Below are 20,458 nucleotides of genomic sequence, written 5' to 3'. Positions count from 1 at the left end.
GGACCAGGAGTTCAAGAAGTGTTTGGACAACAGCCTAAGGTGCATGATATGACTCTTGGGGATGGTCTTGTGCAGTGCTAAGAGCTGGACTTGATGAACCTTGTGAGTCCCAACTCAGCATATTCTGTGATTCTGTAAATCTGAAGGTTGGGTTTTAGCTCTGAAGAAAGATTAACACTGGTGGTAAATTGTCCTACTGATTATTCATTCCAGTGAGTGAAGTAGTAATGAATAGTTGTTACTACCGTATATAACAGCTAAATGAACAATGGTTCTGAACTTGAAAAAATGAAAACATTGGCATCTCTACTTCCAGAAAATACAAAATCAGTCAAAAGGTAGTACATATAGTCAGCCTATTTTCCTTTGCTAGGATTATTTATGGGTGGAGAAGGTGACTCAGAAAAAAATGAGACATAAACCAAAAAAACCCCCAAACAGCGCATAAATGTATATTTACTACACGTCATTAAATAGTGCTGTAATCTGCTGTCTGTGGAGTGTCATTTCAAGTCAGTCTTTTTCCACATGCTTTCAGATTAGCTAATTAGCAGACTGTTTCGGAAGTGAATCTTCAGTTAATTTTGTCAATATTGCCACTTCAGTTAGGCAGATAATTGTTCATCTTTCTATTCAGGTCCAAAAAAGTGCTATTCTAATGGCAATTTTGAGATATACAGAAGGAATCAGTCTGTTGTCAATTCTGTGAATTTAATGAGGTCAATGAATTTGACCCTATTAAAATGGAACATTTTTCCCTTACACTGTAGTTTAGCATTTTTGTGCTGCCAGCCATACCGTTACGCTATGTGTGACAATGATATCCAGTTGTATCGGTCTCTTGTTCTCTCACTGTTCTGGCAAAGGGAGATTATAGTGCATGGAAAAGGGTAGAAAGTATATCCACAAGTTTAGCCGAGGAGGGTGGTTGTGACAGTTAACTGGTTCTTTCCTTGGCCTGTACACAGCTGTTTTCATCAGTATCAGAGCTTAACCAGCAGTTTCACCAGTTTGCTTCTCAGCTATTCTTATTTTAAGAAATCGATGCAGAACCTGTCAAAGAATTTCAAAATACGAGTTAAACTTAAAGGATGAAATGTTGAATGATTTGAAGGTGAAACTTCATTTAAAAACTGCTGAATTGGAGAAGCAGTTGACTACCAAATGTTATTTTGCATAGAAATGTTGTGAGGCAATGAAATGTTATAAGGATTTTTCCAGTTAAAAAGTTTATGTATCAGACATCTAACATTGCATCTACTATCTCCTATCTAATAAAGCCATTGCCTCTATGACAAAATAGGTCATAACGAATTTGTATATTGCTGCAAATATTCAGAAAAAGCTATTGAGAAGAATTAGAAATTCTTAGTGCATTTGGGAGTTGAATAGAGCATCTTATCATCCCAATTTTTTACTCCTGTGTGATTATGAGCAGGAAGGAAATTCATTCTTCCTGTTTTGCTGCTCTTGTGGGCTGTGCTGTAGGAGAGACATGAATCTGTCTATTGGTTGATTCATGTAGTTGATAAAACTTAGGTTGTTAATGAGAGGAATTATGACAGGAACGTAGTCATCAGGGCTTGAAACCCTCACCGTTTAGACATTCTACTAAGTTTGCTGTGAAGTTACAGTAGTACAAAAGATGCCACTTGGATTGAGAAGTATTCCTGAAAACTGTGATCTCCATTAACAAAAGGAGGTTACCACTGATTGTTGTGGGATTTCTTATGGTTAAAACTTGACTTGCCTGAGCACAGGGCCTCAGTCTTCATGGCTGCAACTTATGCACTGCTGTGTATTTTGCACACTAATTTGAAATTGTCCTTTCATCTGAAAAGTTTGCTTTTCAGGTCACAATATAGACACTTTTTCTGTGTCTGCAATACTAAAATTTCTACTCCCCTTTTTGAAGCTAAATTACCTGATAAATGTAGTTAAGAAGTGGCTGGTTGCTTAAATGTAATTAAGAAGTTGCTGGTTGCTTGAGAATGCTTGCCTAAGACACCAGTGATTTTTGAAACTTCATATTTCCTCATTTTTATATTTTTGACAGTGGTAGGTGTTAGGAGTTGTCCAACCCAGTAGTGTGGTGGAGGCAAGGCTGCTGCATTTCTGTGTTCCTGGGTCCAGCCAGTAGCAAAGCTGAGCATTTATTCCAATGGGAGCATAGACTCGTAGTGCATACACACATGGCTGGCCACAGAGATCAGCACATAGGAAACAGTGCTTGTACAACCACAAACAAGTGTCCTGATCCTGTTCCCTTCTGTGACTGATCAGGGTGAAAGGTTTTAGTGAAAAATACATCAGTATTGTGGATCCCTCTAGTAACTGGCCTTAGACACTTGGTCCATCCAGGAATGGGCTCCTGATCCTCTGGTCTCTGCTGTTGCTGACCTGAGTGTGCGAACCCTCGAAGCCTGCAGCCCCAGTTCAGTTTCTGGTACTCACACCCTCTTGGATGTGCACACACATGTACAGGTGAATGTGCTGGATCTTTCCAGTTACTGGCCTTAGCCTTGTGGCAGCTGGCCACAGGATTGCTTCATGAAAGGGAGTTTTTCGGATAGCTGGTCCTGACCTATAGCCTTAAACATTAGCCACTCCTCAAAACCCAGGTGGCCAGCTCAGACTTTCTGGTGCTTCCAGTTGCCACCCCTCAGACCCTAGTCTCTTGTGGCTATGTAAGAGAGAGGTTCTTTCAGTAGCTCAGACTCTGTGTTCTCTGCATGTCTTGCCTAATCTTACGGCCTATCTGACGCCTGGTTCCCAAGCCTCTTGCTCTACTTGGGGCGAGTCCAGTTGCTGGTGGTTAGGTGCACCAACATGCACACACCTGCGTGCCATGTGACACGTTTCTCCAGTCCCTGAGCCTGCAGGCTTATGGGCCCCTAGGATCTGTGGCCGTCTTCTCGTTTGTGGGCACTTTGACCTCTGTATGTGCACATGGAATGGAGCCACTGCTGTCACCCAGGAAATTAGAAATCTTCACATGTGACTGGACCCTCTTATCTTTAGTCTGTTTTTTGCATTCTTGTTCCCCCCCAGTCCACCTTGATCCCACAATGAGTCCTACACCCTTGCAGGCAGTAACTCCACTAGGCAGTAGGTAAACTGGCCTGGAAAGTTTCTCCTGTTACCTAGTCTGGTGAAGCATCTGCCTGGTTCATGGGCTCTCTGCCCTTGTGAATTGGGGCTGTGTTAGGGTGTTCAGAGTGCCTGGGTTAGATTGTTGTGTTTGTTTCACCTGACATTATTTTCTGCTTTCCATTTGTGGGGACTGGCCTTGAATCACATAACATTAATTCATGTGAGCAAAATATCCCTCCCTAGTACTGAAGGTGACTACGCCTGTCTGACTAGTAACTTCTCTGAGGTAACAATGACTGTGCCTGTTTGTGAACAGGTAAGATGCATCTCCCTAGCTTTGTAAAGCAATTGTTTGTAGTCCAAGCTTTCCTCAAATTTTATTTCAAGTAAAAAAATACCTTCATGAGTGGCATTTTAAATGATCTTATTGCGAATGACAAGAAGAAAATGTTGTCCAATTATCCAGTCTCTTAATCCTTTATATGAAAAACTTTGGGGAATATGGTAGCATGTGGTCAGTTGAGAGGGACTTTCTGTTGACAGGAGAATGTCTTGAGCTAACATTGGGTAAATTGCATACATATGTATCCTAGTAACACTTTTGTTTTAAACATGAAATTTATGAATCAAACCCAAGGTGGATAATCTTGTGCTAAATGGAATGTTGGAAAGGCTTAATATGTCAGAGAAATGACTTAGGCATTACTTCAAATTTGCCTCTTGCCCTGGTAGTTTGGGTAGGGTAATACTCAATACAGCTAAGAAAACTTGTTGACAGCTGGAAGAGGAGTCCCCTGTAATAATAGCATAGTGATCTTCCAAACCAGACAACCCTTTTTGAGAAGTTGTCTATTAATTTATCCTAAAAGCAATGAGAAACAGTTACTCATTAACTCATAACAGTTACTAGAGAAAAGCTACTAGTTTTTCTCTAGTGGAGATCATAAAGGTTGTTCTTCAGACAAGTGCAAGACCTTATGTGCCTTGAAGTTTTTATAAAACTTTGAAAGCCACAAAAAATAATGTAAGAAAGAATCTGGCATAGAGAACTCATGATTTTATACCATTTACTTTGGTAAAGAGTAGTGCAAATATCCGTGAAATAGAGTTGCAGTCTCTATTTTCATTTTTTGTACCTGGGTATTTATTTGTGGAGAGCATTCTTAAGTCGTGAAATAAAGTTACTTAAAAATTCTTGCAGACATTTATCTACAGAATACAAGGATTTCCTGTGATCTACCAAAGAACTGCATCACCCCCCACAGCACTTAAATGAGGCTTTGTGAAACACTATGTGTTTATCAGGTCATTTTTCTCAAGTGTTACAGAAAGCAGAAATTGCACAGCTTGACATTTTTTGATGCTACACTAAGCTATTGTTGTCTGGTATTTGCAAAACATTGGCCTTTACAGATTTCATATTACACTACCAAGATGGTACTGATTAATTTCAAACTTGCGAAGCCAGCTTTCAGTAGAGTTCTGAGCTATAGTCCTTAGATACCTTTTCATCAGCAGCTTTTGTGTCGGTTTTCTTCTTATGCATGTGTTTCATTCACAGATACCACCTTTCAAAGGACAATAAACACTACTGGCTTTATATCACTATGGTAGGGAGCAGAGGAGGTCACTCAAGAATATCTCTTGCTTTACAATATTCTGCTTACTCATTTCAGATTGTAAATGATGTTGATTTTCTCACCAGACCCTTTGAAAATACACTTTTGTTTCTATTTTAGATTATTTCCTGTATTGCTGTTGCATAAAATGTAGTGATGAATTAATAAACTCTGCTTTTTAAGCTGCTAGTGTAGCAGAAGTCAATAAATTATTTGTCTTGCTATTAGTATGAAGAAAGAAAACTTGTGAAATGTTGTGATTATTTCTGTATTGCATTAACCATTTGTTATGAAACAGTGGAATTCCTTGGTGCTACTAAGTCTTGTTTCTCATTAAAAATCAGATTTGCACATTTACACTGACTAGAGTAATGGATGAATAGGAATTGTGTTAAATGGACAATGTAACCTCAAAAATTAAAAGTTACAGTTGTCCCTCTGCTTTGAGTGGACAAAGGTATTGAAAAGGTGAAGTTCTTTCCAGTAGTAAGTGTTGCCATTCAGTCATTACCTGTGGGTTTAATTTAAGCCTAGAACATAGAAAGATCTTCAAAAATCCCAGCCCCTTTGTTTTTCTCATTCTGAAAATATATGAAGAGGAAAGGCTAGAGGATGGGACCATTCTACCTTTAGAAAATTATGATTGGCATCTAATACCTTTTGTATTCAAGTTGCATTACATAGCCAGTTTTCTGCCAACTAATTAACTGTTCAAGTTATGCTTGAGCTAGAAGACAATCCATTTAACTTTGCCATATAATCAGTAACATTTATATAGGTTATTTTTGTCTTATTCTGTTAGGTGTAAGAATTTGTCTGTATCTTTCTGGAATTCCTATTGGATGCTGCCCTCTGATGTTTGTGGAATGAACTGCTTTTGGGAAGCTGCTTTTAGGTAGGATGTTATTAAATAGTACTTTATTATTTGATTGCAGACAGATGTAGCTGATGTTTTTTGGCTCTTTAGCAAGGTGACAAAACAAAATATCTTCATTACTTCACATGCATTTCACCTTCTTACATTATGGTTGCCTTTAGCTGGGCTTTTTCCTGTTACATTATATTCTGGAATCGTAGGCTCAAGTGTTACTACCAAGAGTAGATTTTTTCAATTATATTGCTTTGTTAAATAGATACTTGATAACATCTGTTAAGAGTCTGTCTGAATATAGTTGGAAAAGTTAATGATAAATTCTTTTCCTAAAATAAAACTTGCTGCACAGTAATACCCATGATATAACTTTCAATAAAAACTGTCAGATATGCTTAGTAGTTACATGTGGATTTTTTAAATTCAAGTTACATGTTTTATAGAATTTAAGGAGGGCACTTCATCCAAAAGCACAGAAGAAACCGTTTTGAATGTTCTTTAACATATAGTATGTTAAAGCATAGACTGTCTCCTTAATGTTGCATCTTTAACAACAAGTTTAAATGTTTTGACATTTGTGGTGGCTCAGATGCTTTAGGCTGTCAGATTACACAGGTAGCTTGAAAAGAAGTAAGCTACTTGTCAGGTTCTCTAACCTGTGTGGTTCTCTTCAGTATATAACTAAAGTTGTAAATCAATTTTTCTTATATTTAAAATTTTGCTGATCATTCTTTGATATGGTTATCTTTTCCTGTTAGTATGAAGCTTGAATATTTCTGGGAAAGCAAAGGGGAAAAGAAGTTTAGCTTCACAAGTCTTAATGCTTTTTTGAAAATTATGGTTGTGGGAAAGGCTTTAGATCCCTTATTCCTCTCTGCTTGTGTGTTGTCAGTGTTTTTTAAGCTATTCAGTTGTCAAGAAGTTTCTTACAGAGGTGTCTTAGATTGGTTTTTATTATGTTAATGAACTTCAGCTGCAATTTGGGGCTGCTGAGTTTTTCTCGCTGCCATTGGTACCAATCCGTAGTGTGTCAATCCATAAGGATTCACCTGACTTTGTTAGGCAGATTTAGCTATCTGAATGGACAGAAATAACTTTTTTTTCCTTATAGGTTAGCTTTTGGGAGTTTAGCTTTATGAAGTTTAGTGCAGTGGGGTAAATCTCAAATGCTGTTGTGAAGAGGGCGTAGGGGCTTATTTTATGCTAAGTGGAGGGACAGGATGTGATTGTAAGCTTCATTTAATCCTTGGATATCTGGGCCAATCTAACACTTGTAGTGCTGAGAGAGGAGAGGGTCTTGCTGTTTTCTGACCCCAGTAAGCATGATGAAGTCCATCACAGTACAAAGTAATGCATGAAAATAGCAGAAAACTTCCTTTCTGGATATTCTGTCAGGCTTGAGGCAAGAGGAACCTTGAAACCAGAAATGGACAAATCCCATGCAGTTTATTTGCCTACACCTTAAGCTGTAACTTGTATTACTCTATTAAGAAAGCCATATGTGGCTGTGAAGATAATTCTGTTGAAGTATGCATTGTTTATGACTTTACTGGATGTGTCCACTTCCATGATGAAACAGTAGTCATGGTGAACCCCTAATGATTGCGGAATTTCATGTTTATACATTTTAAAATGGAAAAAAAAAAAAGCTGCTTAAATGACTAAAGGGCATGCGGTGTTCAGATTAAGCATTTCACATTAATTAAGTTGGATTATTTTATCAATATATTACTATTAAATTAATCCCCATATGTTGTGCTGACTTCAGTGCTTGTTGAATTCCTCAGTGAGATGCTCTAACTTAGTGGGCCACTATGTTTCTCCCAAACTTTACTTACTCTTATTCTGTTTAATCAGTTTAGTTGGTGTCGGAGAGGTGCAGTGTGTTTGTGTAAGAGAAGAGGAGGGGAAGATGGTAGAGAAAAGGACAAAGTGTGCTCTCCTTGGATAGTACAGGCACTTCCAGTGGCGCAACATCTGAGCCTCTGGCCCTAAGCCTCATTTGGGCTGGAATAACAAAGAAGATAATTGCAGTTTGGTTTGGATATGAGTTATAATTTTGTTTAACTCTCAAACAAAGTGTGTGCATTGTGCTAGGTGCCCTGAAAAGCTGAAGGCTGCTTCAAATATGATACTTACTAGTTGTTCTCAGGTTTACAGTAGGATTTTTGGAGGAAGAAGAATGAATTTAATTGCATGCAAGGTTATTAACCACTGCAAGTGAAGTCTATCATTCTTGTTTTCTGAGATAGTATCTATAGGGTCATTTCAAGATTCTTCATGAAGATAGTCTCTTGAAAACTTTTTCCATAAAGAGGCAACATTGTGATTCTAAGTTGGGTATCTTCTGAAATGGGAAGGAATGATTGTTCTACCATAATAATGTCTTATTCCAAGTAATTTCATCCTGGATTGACTAAACCTTTGTGTTCATCATAGGTGTGATTGTTGTAGTGAGGTATAGAATAAAGCTGGACTATGGAGAGACTAGGATAGGGAGAGGGATATAAGGAGAACGTAAGAGTTACATATCTAATTGAAATCTGATGATAGCTAACTCCAGTGCTTAAACGGTGGCAACAAAATAATAGAATTCCCAATGAATTTTAATAGAGGTGACAGAGTCTGGTTATTGAAATGCACTAATACAAATCTTGAATCTATTTGGCCTGATTTAATCTGTGAGAGCAGCACTGTTTAATCAGATCATAAATCAGCTTGTGAACGGAATGTCTAATGTTCTGTTCTTGCTGTTTCAATAAACTAACCAAATGAGTTTGTTTAGAAGAGCAGATCATACAGCTGGGATATCTTTGCCCATAATACAGTCCTAAAATTTATCTCAGGGTTAGAATGTCTCCTTTCCATTTTCCACCGAAGTTTTTAAAACATTGGGAGCTTTTGGATTTTTAAGTGTTTTTGTTGAAAAAACTAAGTGCTTGTTATCTCTGTGTTTCTAACTTGAAATTTCAGTTACCTTTTTCCTCCTGGATATCAGAACCACAGGGATTTGTTTACCCATGAGAGAACTTGTCATAGACATTTTTGAAAGGCAGCTTGCTACGTATTTCCTCTAAGTAGCCTTAAGTGTATAAAGTGAAAACCAATGTTGTATGTATTTTTAAGATTCAAGTGTTTATGATAGAAGTGTTGGAGATGTGTAGAGGAATCTGGAAAGTTTTTAGGAGAGAGGTGTGTATCTAGACTTCAGTATGAGTCATGCAATAGTTGAAGATCATTTGAAATTGATGAGCTCTGAACAGGTGCCGATTCTAATAATGAGTAATAAGGATCTTTAGGTTAATCAGTGTAAGATCAATTGCTTATGCTGTGTGTGGGAAGGATTTTGTAGCTGTTCTGCACCCACATTTTTTCTCCACTATTCTGATTATCAACTTTATTGAGAATGTCATGTGTTGTGCTTCTGGCACAGACTATTTGTTAGCTTTCACATTGACAGAGGAAGCATGAGATTGCTTTTACGTACAATGGTATAGATTTTATCAAAATTAACAAATGCTGATAAAGATAACATGGGGCTCAGGTTTTGTATGGTCTAGATGATGCTTTTCTAGTACACTTTCAAAGTGCTCAGTGTGGTTTAGCTGGTATGACTGCTTATTTCCTACTGGGACTGACTAAGAAAAAATTCCTAGGGATCCTTATTATGGCTATCTGACCAGGATGATTTCAGTTGTTGGATGTTACAACTAAGTGGGTTTTAACTTGTGTTGCTTGCTAAAGTGGAAAGTTTCACTAAGTTTTGGGGTATATTGAGCTTCATGTGGTATGGTTATATTGAGATGAATTGTGATACTCCTGAAACACGGAATTTCTCTAAACTATCTGGCTCATTGGAGAACGGGACTTCATATTTTTATAGTCAATTTAAAATTACTAATATATTGTAACACTCAAACCTGATCTACTAATTGAGTTGGCATTGAGTAGATTACATTTGGACATCATATGCAGTGATATCATTAGCATAGTTCTACAAAATAAACTCTGATTATGACATGTTTTTCATTCAGTGCTGTAGTAGAACGTTAAGCTAAATAAAAATTAGAATTTTCATCACTTTCAAATCCAGATAATGTCTGTAGTTACCTTGATCCTACTTGTAATAAGTGTAGGAGTGATTCAACAGCTGCATTTTAATCAGTGTAGCTTTGCTGCCTTCTTACTTTGCCTATTTGCTTTATTTTTTCTGGTGGCTAAAGGCTTCTGGGTTGGGCTTCTTAGTGGTTGATTGATTAGATCAAACAGGGCATTAAAGGAAAAAGGATGCAATAAGTAAGCCATCTATATTGTACTTACATATCTACAATTTGATTTTCTGAGGTACATTGTAGTGCCAGATTTGAAATAATACAGTTTGATTATGTGAAAATACTTTCCCAGCATTGTTTAATGAATATAATTAGCATTTTCCATGCTAATTATAAAAGCCACTTCTATTACACCAAATTAGATGGAACACTATACAGGATGTTCCTGAGGTTTTGGTACCCTCTCACTCCATGTATTATGTGAGGAGAACCCTACCTTAAACAAATAGAGGTGACCTCTACTGCAGTTCCTTGTGTCAAGTCTAAAGGACAGAGCTAAGTGTTTTGTGGAGTTGGTGGGTGTTTAGTGCCAATAAAATTTGTTGTTTTTTTTTTTTTTTTCCCAGGAAGTGCATCTGGGATGCCATGAAGGTTCTAGAAAAGTAAACCTGTCAAAACATACCTCTGTAGTGTACTACTGAATTACAGCTTTATAATTGTAATTGACCTAGAAATGCTAATTTAATATACAATGCATCATGGTAAACATGCTTAAATATAAGGCAGTGTCTTGACAGACAGGCTCTGGAAAACCTTGTTGTAGCAGATTCACTGAAGATATCCACCTATGTTCCTCTCTCAGAGGTTATTAGCAGCAGAATTAATCAGTACAGAATGAAGGTCTACACTTGACACAGAAATACTTCAGGGCAAGGCTTGTACCTGGCCTTATGCTGCTGCTGAGAAGTATGTTTTAAAATACATGTGTTTTACTCACATTGTCAAAAGTGGACTGTTTTAAATGTGTTTCCTAGACTCATGGGAGTATGTGTGGAGCTCTGTCTCAAGTGTTTTGTTTATTCTTACTGTCCCTACCCCTCAAGTGTAATTAGTGTCTTCACAAAAATGAAGTTCTCTTATTTCTCCCTAGAGACTCAAATCCTGTCATGGCATTCTGCTCAGTATCTTCTACTGGGTTACAGGTGCCGCCTTTCTCTTCCATTTTAGTTACCAGAGGTTTTTCTTTCCCTACAGGAGCTAGGGCTCCCACGTTACTGGAGATTTTCTTTTTCTTTAGAAATTAGGTCTGTCAAGTTTTCTTTGTTACTCTATCCAAAATCCTTACTAAAATACAGTTTGTATTTCACTCTATTGTTGCTTGTTTCCCAGCTTTTCCACTAGGTTCTCCCACACCAAAAGATCAAGCTATTAGTAATTAGAAATGTGCATATAAAAATATACATTTGTATTTTTGTGTTTTCATGTTGCCTCTCAACAATTTTTTTAAAAGCATCTCCTCGCTTTTGAAAGCATCTTAACCCTTTCAGAACCTGTATTTGAGTTTCAATAAAGGTTCATACCAGAGCTGTGGTACTCTTGATACCAAAACTGCTCAGCTTCAGACAAGTTACTGTTCTTGTAGAATAAATTTTATTTTGCTCGTTGTCAACTCATCAACTGAACTGCTAAAAAAATGTATTGCCAAAAGATCTTATATCACTTGGTCATAACAGATACTGGGCCAGTTATCTAAATGAACATGCTTTTCCTTTCCCTGGCTTCTGGTGAGGTAGCTGCATGCCTAACTTCAGTGGAGAAAGATGGGGAGAAGGGTTACAGAGGTGCGAAAAGAAGGGAGCAGTTGAGGGCAGATAATTTGGGAAGAAATTAGTGGGAAAACTAAAGCCATGTAGACATAATATTGAAGAAGGGAATGAGACAAGTAGTGGAAAAGGTAATTGGCTCTGTCGGTAGAAGTGTTCACATGGAAGATGAGACTGCAGAGCTCAAGCTGATAAGCTCTGCTGAACAATTTACATTTTATGCTGCCTCTCGCATCAGGAAGAGGAAAAAGCGATGAAAGACGCTGGCAGCTGAGGGCTATCAGTAAATATGTTCCTGGATGAAGATGGGGATAGGACTTCTCCCTGGCAGTGGAGAGAGGTGTACATGAAAGGGAGAGGAGCAGCACTGAGCCCCGGTTGCTAAAAAGGGGGCTGTGGTTCTCAGTGGTCTGTATGCAGGGAAGTCAAATGCAGCTTATAATCACTAAAGGATGTCTTTTCCTGGAGTCTGGAGTAAGGACCACAATTCCGAAGTCTCATAACTTCTGCCTTAATAAATTTTTGAGATCTAATATGTCTCATTCCCTTTGTAGTGGATAGTCCACAGAGGGAATGGTGGCCTGTTCTTTCCAACAGCTTCTTGCTCTACCTGCTTCAGGGATAAAGCTTTATGCTGTGATTTTATGGATCTGAGTCCAGCTGTTTCCTATATGATATGAAATTCAGTTTTTGTTAGCTCTTTCTAAATTTTTTTTTTGCCTTTAAAAGAATAATTTTTAAGCACAGGTTTAAAAAATTGAACTCAATAAGTCTGAAACTTAGAGAACAGAGATTGTGTGAACAAAGTGACTGTAAAAGCATTGTAACATGATCAGTCAGTTTTTTGTTGTGTGGCTTGAAATATTCTTTTATTTGCAGATGTCACTAGATGTAGAAATAATAGAATACAGTCTTTGAATCTCAGTGCATTTTAGAGTTTCTTTGGCATAATTTTTGTCATACTTTATTCATGGAAAGGTGTGTGTTACATGTGGCTCAGGAGGTTGGCTTTCAGCTATGCAGTTTGTGTAGGTTTTGCCCTTATTTATCACATGACTTTGTAATATCACTGTAGGCTCTCATGACTTCGGGGCTTAATTATTGTAATTCCCTTTTCAGTGGATTAGTGATGAGGCTAATCTGTTGCTTGCAGCTTGTTCACACTGTAGCAGTGTACTTATTTCTGGGTTTCAACTACCCTCATCATATTCAGCTTGCATTGTGTTTTTTACATTACTACTTACTACAGGGTGTAATGTTTAAATTAGCTGTATGTGTAAAGGTCTGAATGGGCATGTCTTGATTATATTTTAAGATTCTTTTTTTTGTGAGTGTGTGTGTTAACCTGAACTAAGTTTCAGATTTTGCTTCAAGATTTATAAAAGGTTTCAGTCTGCAGATTAAATCATCTGAATATAGATGTCTGCATATTGGTGTCTATGCCAGGTAGGTCTTAAACAGTCACTAAAATTGAAAGGGCATAGAGGATGATCCAGGTGACCAGCCATTTAGTTGCTGAGAAGTAAATAGTTGGTGTTAATCACGAAGCACCTGGGTACCCTAGACATCTTTTTAGGACTAGTAGACACAAAATGATCTTTGAAATACCCAGTCTTTTTGGACTGGCATCTGGAGATCAGGTGGGATATTCTAGAACTTATTAAATGGCACTTATACCTATGTTAAAAATCGATTCAAGCCTTAGGTGTTTACTTTGAAATAAGATTAATTGCTCTCGATACTCCAAAGCCTGCTCACTAGATCTCTATTGGCTTTAATGAGACATTGGACACAATCTTGTAGGTTAGCATCTTCATTTAGGTGCCCTATTTTGGATCTAAATCTGACCTATGAGGTCTTTCATCCATGTGATTTTTAATAATGCCCTGAACCTTGACTTAAGACTGGCTGCATAATCTAATCTAAATTTTATTAATCATAAATCCCTGAATTTAAGATTAAAAAAAAAAAAGGACTTTTTCAGTTCCAGGGTATTAAGTTCTTTCAAAACTGAGAATGTTTTTTAAATGCTGCAATTATTTATGGCATTAAAATTCAGCAGTTTTACAGTGATAGCTTTGCTTATATTTTGCCTTGTGGAACTGAAAATAATGTGTGTAGCTCTTCTGTGCCTTAAAGAAAAGAGGCATATTTGCATATTATGTATTGCCAGCTTAAAGGAAAACTTTTATGTGTTTACATAGTTGCATAAATTGGGTGGAGATTATGTGCTAAGAATCACATCTGGTAATTCCCATTTTGAAGTGTCTCTCTTCGACAAGTTTCTAAGAATGGGTGATTTGTCAAGCACTTCTCTACTGTTACTAGTTTGGTAAAGTCTTTTCTAACTTCAGAATTGGTTTTGTCTGCATAATTTGGCATTAAACTGGTAATTTAAACCTTCAGATACTTTTGGTTCTATTAGCCCCTTTCCTCCCATAGTCTGTCCAAAGAGCTCAAGTGCATAATATTGTTTTGAAGATGGGCTCTGAGTTGATGTGTGTTTAAAAGCTTTGAAAGCTTTTGTGACTAAATATATGAAATCCAGGAGATTTTTAGTATACCCACTGTGTTTGCCACCAAGCTAATGGTATTTCCTGACAACAATTTTAGTCTATTATATAAAAATAATGAAATAACTTTTAAATGTACGCTGTATGATACATTCCAGGCACTTCTCAGCATAACTGTTGCACAGGTGTCTTCATGAATAAAGGATTTCCCAGTCCCCACAACTTGCAATGATTTAGCCTCAAGGACATGAACAGTGTGTGTGGTCAGTGTGCCTGAGGGATTTTCCAGAACCACTGGGAGCACCAGGGCATCCCACAAGGCCATCTGAGCTATTAGTTTCCCCCCTCTTCCAGCCCAGGTTGTACTCCTGCAAGACGGAAGGATAGGAGAAAACTTTCTGTGTTTTGAGTGCTTGGGTGAAGTGCTGAAGCGTGTACTTGACCAAAAAGGACTTACTGGAGCAGAAAATGGACAAAACCTAGATCAGTCAAAAATGTTCTTAAGAGAACTTCTTGAAAGTAGGGGTTATCTCACTTTTGTTGTTGAGTTCAACTCTGCTGCATTTGTCATTTTTTCCTATGTCTGTATTTAGTCCAGGGAAAGGGGAAAAAATTTCTGTATAGACGTAATGTGCTGTCAGCCTATGACATTTTGATGTAACTTAATGTAGTTTTTCTTTCAGCATAGCTATTTTGATGAATTTCCTTGCTAGTAATGAATAGTAGGATTGTAAAGAATAAATGTTTGTGTATAGAACTTCTAGACCTTTTTTTTCCCCTGTAGGCTGGGATGGTGGGAGTGATCATGAGAATGATTCAGGTTAAATGTAAGCATACATACGAGGTGTAATGCTGTAGTTTGCATGCTCTGTTGAGTTATACTTTGCTGGTTTAAGTATGATAAAGGGTATTTTGTTAAGTTACTTGCTGCAGTAAATAGTAGAGTTTTTCTTTAAGCCTGTGCTAGAAATAATGTCAAATGAAAAAATATTTTTGTATCAGATATGATTATATGAAAACACATCCTTCTGAGAAAATGCATCTAGCAGTGGTGGCCTGTGGTGAAAGACTGGAGGAGACTGTTACTATGTTGAGATCAGCCATTATTTTCAGCATCAAACCTCTCCATTTTCATATTTTTGCTGAGGACCAATTGCATGAGAGTTTCAAAGACATAGTAAGTATTAAAAAAATGTATTCAATCAATTTGTAGCACAATTTGAGTAATATACAGCAAATCTTCTACTTCTTGGATAGTTGTTTGGTAGAATGGCAGAAATGCAGGAGCCTAAAAATAAGGTAATGAGACATTCATAGTGTTGGATGAGGATCTTTGAAATTTTTTCCTGTGGAAGAATGCCAGCTGCTGATACCAGAGTTTCTTCTAGAGTCAGAAAAAAACTTCCTGTTTTGTCATCTTGAATCTGTGAAATACAAGCCTGATGTTCTGAATGCAAACCAAGTTACCTTGTGTGAGCTTTTTTAGAGTTGGGTTTAGAAGAAAAAATTAGAGATCTGTCCTTTTTTTGTCCCTGTGCTTACAGCATGAGTCAGTCTTACATTGTTCAGAGAAAGTGAAACACCAATTTTTGAATGTGGTAGATATGGTTATGTCTAATTTTAGTAAATTTCAGTTAATGAAAATTACATTATGACTGGAGTAGCAGTTTTAGAAGCTGACTAGGCTATCACTATGGAGGGTTTTACTATTTTTCCGCTTAAAATGTCACATTAACTGTGACATTAGTATGTTACACATGCTAATTTATATACACTTACGCAAACAGAATCTGTGGCAAAAATGGAGTAAGATTACTTTAAATTTTGGAAGATTTCAGTGGTATTTGTTATGTGGTAACTAGTTAAGAGAGGAAGAGTTTTAATTCATGTACTTACTTTTTGTAAATACTAATTTATTTTACTTTCTCTTCCTTTTGCATGTGATCTGACATGATGTGTTTTCTTCATAGTAGCCTGCAGGTGCCACTTTTTGTTCAAGTCTTTTGATTAGTTGACAAATTCTTGTATTTCTGTTATGGCAAAGAGGCATTGCACTTGTGTGCAAGTATCAATTTGAATGGTGAAATTGATTTATTTTTTGTAATAGAATTGAAGTAATTTTTGTGATTTCTTATTTTCACATAGCTTGATGAATTCCCATATGAAGGAAAAGTTAATTACACGTTATATCCAATAACATTTCCATCTGAGAGTGCAGCAGAATGGAAGAAATTGTTTAAACCATGTGCTTCACAAAGGCTATTTTTGCCAGTAAGTTACTTTGTAATAAGACGATCTAGAAGTCTGTTTATGAAGCATCAAACTGTCCTTGTTACTCTGATTTTTGTTTGATTTTAAATGAAGTACTACTACTACTCCTGAAAGTTACTTTTATGACATCCTAAAAAGCCCTCTGAGTTTAATGTTCTGCTGTTATACCCTATGGTATAGAAGTTCTTTTCTCACCTGATGCATTATGGCACAATATCCTCAGAAAGAGGTAATAGGTCATGTCATCTTCTCAGAGATAAGATGGATTTATCACACCTCATCTCCTCATTCAGTTTGAAAGCCTGCATGCGTGGGTCTGAGAAGTGTTAGAGAAAAGGAAACAAGAAATGGGCTATTGTTGCCAGTGTTTTGTGCATCTGCTCATCTAAGACACTTCAGAAAACATACTTCAGGCTTGGTGAATTAGAGCTGTGGCAGCTGTGTCCCAAATACTGTCTCTTTTGGGGCTCTTGACACTTGTCTGATTAGCTGCATGGGGAAGCAAGGGAACAAGAGCAAGACAGGAGCTCCTGTTGGAGTAACATTACACCTGGTCTCTACTTACTCCTAAGGAGCTCTGATACATAAAGTGTGGAATGAGTGCCTTTGCATTGCTGTTCTATATAAAATTTAGTTCCCTCTACAAAAATTCTTTAAAATGTGAGAAAAAGGAATGATGACAAATTTATTGGCTGCGAACTGTCAGCCTGAAGTGAATATATTTGCATATGACAAAAATTTGTTAAACTTTATTGTATTTTATGAAGAGAAGTTCAATAAAACTTAAAATTCTGGTTTTAAATTTCTTTCCCTCACAGTTAATCCTCAAAAATGTGGATTCACTACTGTATGTTGATACTGACATCCTGTTTTTGAGGCCTGTTGATGATATTTGGTCTTTTCTGGGAAAGTTCAACTCCACACAAATTGCTGCAATGGCACCGGAACATGAAGAACCTCGTATTGGGTGGTATAATCGTTTTGCTAGACATCCCTATTATGGAGTAACTGGAATTAATTCTGGAGTCATGCTAATGAATATGACACGTATCAGAAGAAAATATTTCAAGGTATGTGTATTGCCTCTATTGCATTTTCTGTGCATTTCCGTCTTTTAATTCTATTACTGTTTCATATTCATGTGTATTTTTCAAAATGTTTTTTCTGTAATTCTAATAATGCTCTCAAAGTATACTGTGTTTAAAATAGTATCTATTTTTTAAATGACATTTACTGTAAGAGTTGGAATTCTTGAACTTCAAGTGTGCTTGATTGTTTTAATTTTTCTTAGTTCTGAGAGAGCTTGTGACTTGATACAATTTGCTGTAAATTACATTTGCTAACAGGCATGCCTACATTATTTCTTCACTACAGGCATCCCAGAAACCTATTATTGTAAACTTGTAAAATGTGTGTAGTTGTATGACCAGGAGGTGGTGCTAAAACATTTAGTAAGTTCTTGAAAACGAAGGTTTCCAAATTTTGCTCTTTTACATTGTAGCCAGGTGATTATCACCCTAAGTATCTTTTTATTTGCTTTGAAGTCCTAGTTTTTTCCTTTGTGCATGGAAGCAATGCACACAGCAGTAGAAATGGTCATTGCTTCTGAGACTTGAAGTTTTTTCTTATGTACTTGAAACACAAGTACAATAGCAGTGCTATGTGATTATGCTTGAGGGAAAAGTACATCTCTGTTTAAGAGAAGTTTGATTAGGGAAAAATAATCATGCAGCCAAAAACTTTTGGAAGATGCATCCATGAGAGGGGCAATACTTGCAGTAGACATTAATTCTCCCCCATTTCCAGTTTAATAAACAGCCTTCGTCCTAGCATTCTTGCTCTGTATTTTTCTTTAAGGAAATTCAGAGAATTTAAGAGAACTGGAGAATGGATTGTCTCAGTTGTAAAGTAGAAAGTTATAGTAGCTGTAGTATATATGGCTGTAGTTTCTCCAAGAAAACGTCTCTATCATTGTTATATATATCATCAATGAAATCTTGCATTGTCTACTTAAATTGTTTGTTTTACTGATTATAGCATATGGAGAAATGAAAATACTGAAAAGTATAATGAGAAAAACATGGGATTGAACACGCATATATCTTATCCTCTGACAGTGCATTTCTGTATAGTGATTTATTTTGAGTGTGGTAAACACTAAGATAAAGTTGGTCTTTCATTCATACTATGCCAGAATTCTGGTTTGACTTCTCAGTACAACTTAGGTTATAAATTCATTGGAAACTTTATGCATTTTTGGTAAAATTGGAGTTAAAATTTTCAAAAGTATACAGATTATGTAGGATACTAAAATTGTCAATAAAACGAACTGTAGTTTTCTAGAGGACAACATGAAGTCCTTTCTCCTTAACACCTAAAACTGGTGTTTTCTTTAAATTTAAGTATGTATACATATACTTAAAATATAAGATTTAATTAGGTGAAATAATTCATGATTATTTTGAAATTCAAAATGAAACACTGCCCTTTCCCTTGATTCTAGAGGGCTAGGATATTTTTTTCTGTGATTCTGTGAGATCTGGGCTAAGACAGCACTGAGCGGGGGAGCCATTTAGTTTATTCTCCCTTAGTACCTGGAGTGTGGTCCCAACAAGCATGCAGAGCATCCCAGTGCCCTCAGATGCACAAGCTTTATTACAAAAACTGTTCATGGAAACTTGCAGAGACTTTGTTCTCATCTTCAGGTTCCTTGAATGTCTTATTATAAAGAGAATTGGTTAATAAGAAAAAAATTGCAGACATAAAAGCAAAACTTGGAAAAGGATTTAGTGTAGCTGAGTCTTTACACAGTGGGCCTGAGAGTGTATGACTTTGCTTGTGACTGATAGCAAAGGAGCTACTATTCTCACACCTTTGGAAAAGAGGTAAACCAAATTCAGGGGTAGGGACTATCCTAGTACCCCTTGCCAGTGACACTGCAGATGCTTTTGGACCTTAGACGTAACAGTTCCATCTTGTGTCCCATTAATTTTTCCAGTGAAATATAGTAGAATTAGAAAATGCTTCACTGTTTTATAGGAAGGTGTGAATTTGTTTATATTCTTTCGGGAGGCTCAGCAAATTCTTCAAGGAGTATATAAGTTCTGGGAATTTTTGTATCTTTTTAAAGATGCCTGTAGACCTTTTTGCAAGATACTGTAGTGCTAGAGCATTTATCTGAAGTGAAAGTTTTGGATCAGGATGTTCCTCCAGTGCTATGGGTTTAAAACTCTGGGTTCTTTGTCTGTTGTAGCCCAAATTACAAGCTGAGCTGCTTGAGGCCTTTAAGCATCTTTCTTCTGTTGTCACATTGATTTGTGTCAGGATTATCCAGAAGATAGATTAAAAAAAGCAGAACCAGAGACTTTAGCCAATGGTTATAATGTTCATCTGGGTAGCAATAACCTATAGTTCCATGTACTGCTCCAGGATTAAGTCATCTTTTATCCATTTACTTATTTAGTCTCAATCTTCTCAGGACTGTCAGGTCAGGCCATTTCAGACAAGCATCCTAGCTCCTTGGCTGTTGGTGTTGCATAATGGATGTTGTTACTCCGGGTCCTGTCTTATTTGTCTTGTGTGTTGTGAGTCTCTGTGTATATGTACAGCACAAATACATGCACTAAATACACACATGTGTATGCTGGTATACAGATACATGTGCATGCACAGATGTGTTACTGAATATAGTGTGGTCATTACACTGCATAACTGGACGTGAGACTAGAATTCATAATGAAGCTTCTGATGGTTAGTGCCTACATGTTGTCTCTGCTAAGCAGCACTTAGAAAACGGGAATGTAAAGCATTCAAGACTGTTTAGGATATGGAAGATGTAATAGTAGGTGACTTCTTTTGTATTTGTATACATATAGATGTAGATTTTTTTTTTTAAACTGGAAGAAATATAGCAATTGCTACAGGTATGGTGCTTTTTAACAAAAAGACCAATGAGGCAATGTGACTAGAGAGGAATGACTTCTATCACATTTATTAAGAAGGTTAGTTGTGATGCCTGAGATGCAGTCAAGGAAGGGAACAAGCTCTTAGAAAATCAAACAAGCCCCAAACAAATTAACTTCAAATAGAGTGTGCAAAATAGAGGTTCATGGGTATGCTTTAGAAAAAAACCCCAAAGTTCAGAGAGCTTCTATGACCTATACCATTATAACCTTTTTCTACCATTCAGTGTTGCTTAGGGCTGTACTTTCAAGAA

At 36.9% G+C, this 20,458-nt stretch overlaps 1 protein-coding gene across 5 annotated transcripts in view; it reads left to right on the top strand.

Moving 5' to 3' along the window:
- Positions 1-20,458, top strand: part of GXYLT1 (glucoside xylosyltransferase 1) — a 40,343-nt gene that overhangs the window by 12,483 nt on the left and 7,402 nt on the right. For 3 of the 5 annotated variants that reach the window (XM_010413590.4, XM_039571332.1, XM_039571331.1), the window contains 4 exons: positions 5,515-5,607; positions 14,974-15,148; positions 16,117-16,242; positions 17,061-17,312. In XM_010413590.4, the coding sequence (XP_010411892.1) occupies positions 5,515-5,607; positions 14,974-15,148; positions 16,117-16,242; positions 17,061-17,312 (646 nt within the window). The remainder of the gene's footprint in view (positions 1-5,514; positions 5,608-14,973; positions 15,149-16,116; positions 16,243-17,060; positions 17,313-20,458) is intronic. The other 2 variants (XM_010413591.4, XM_039571333.1) reach the window with 1 other exon arrangement.

Source organism: Corvus cornix, chromosome 1A (assembly GCF_000738735.6).
Source record: "Corvus cornix cornix isolate S_Up_H32 chromosome 1A, ASM73873v5, whole genome shotgun sequence".
NCBI lineage: Eukaryota > Metazoa > Chordata > Aves > Passeriformes > Corvidae > Corvus > Corvus cornix.
The sequence above is the reverse complement of the archived record's forward strand: the minus strand, read 5'-3'. Positions and strand labels throughout refer to the sequence as shown.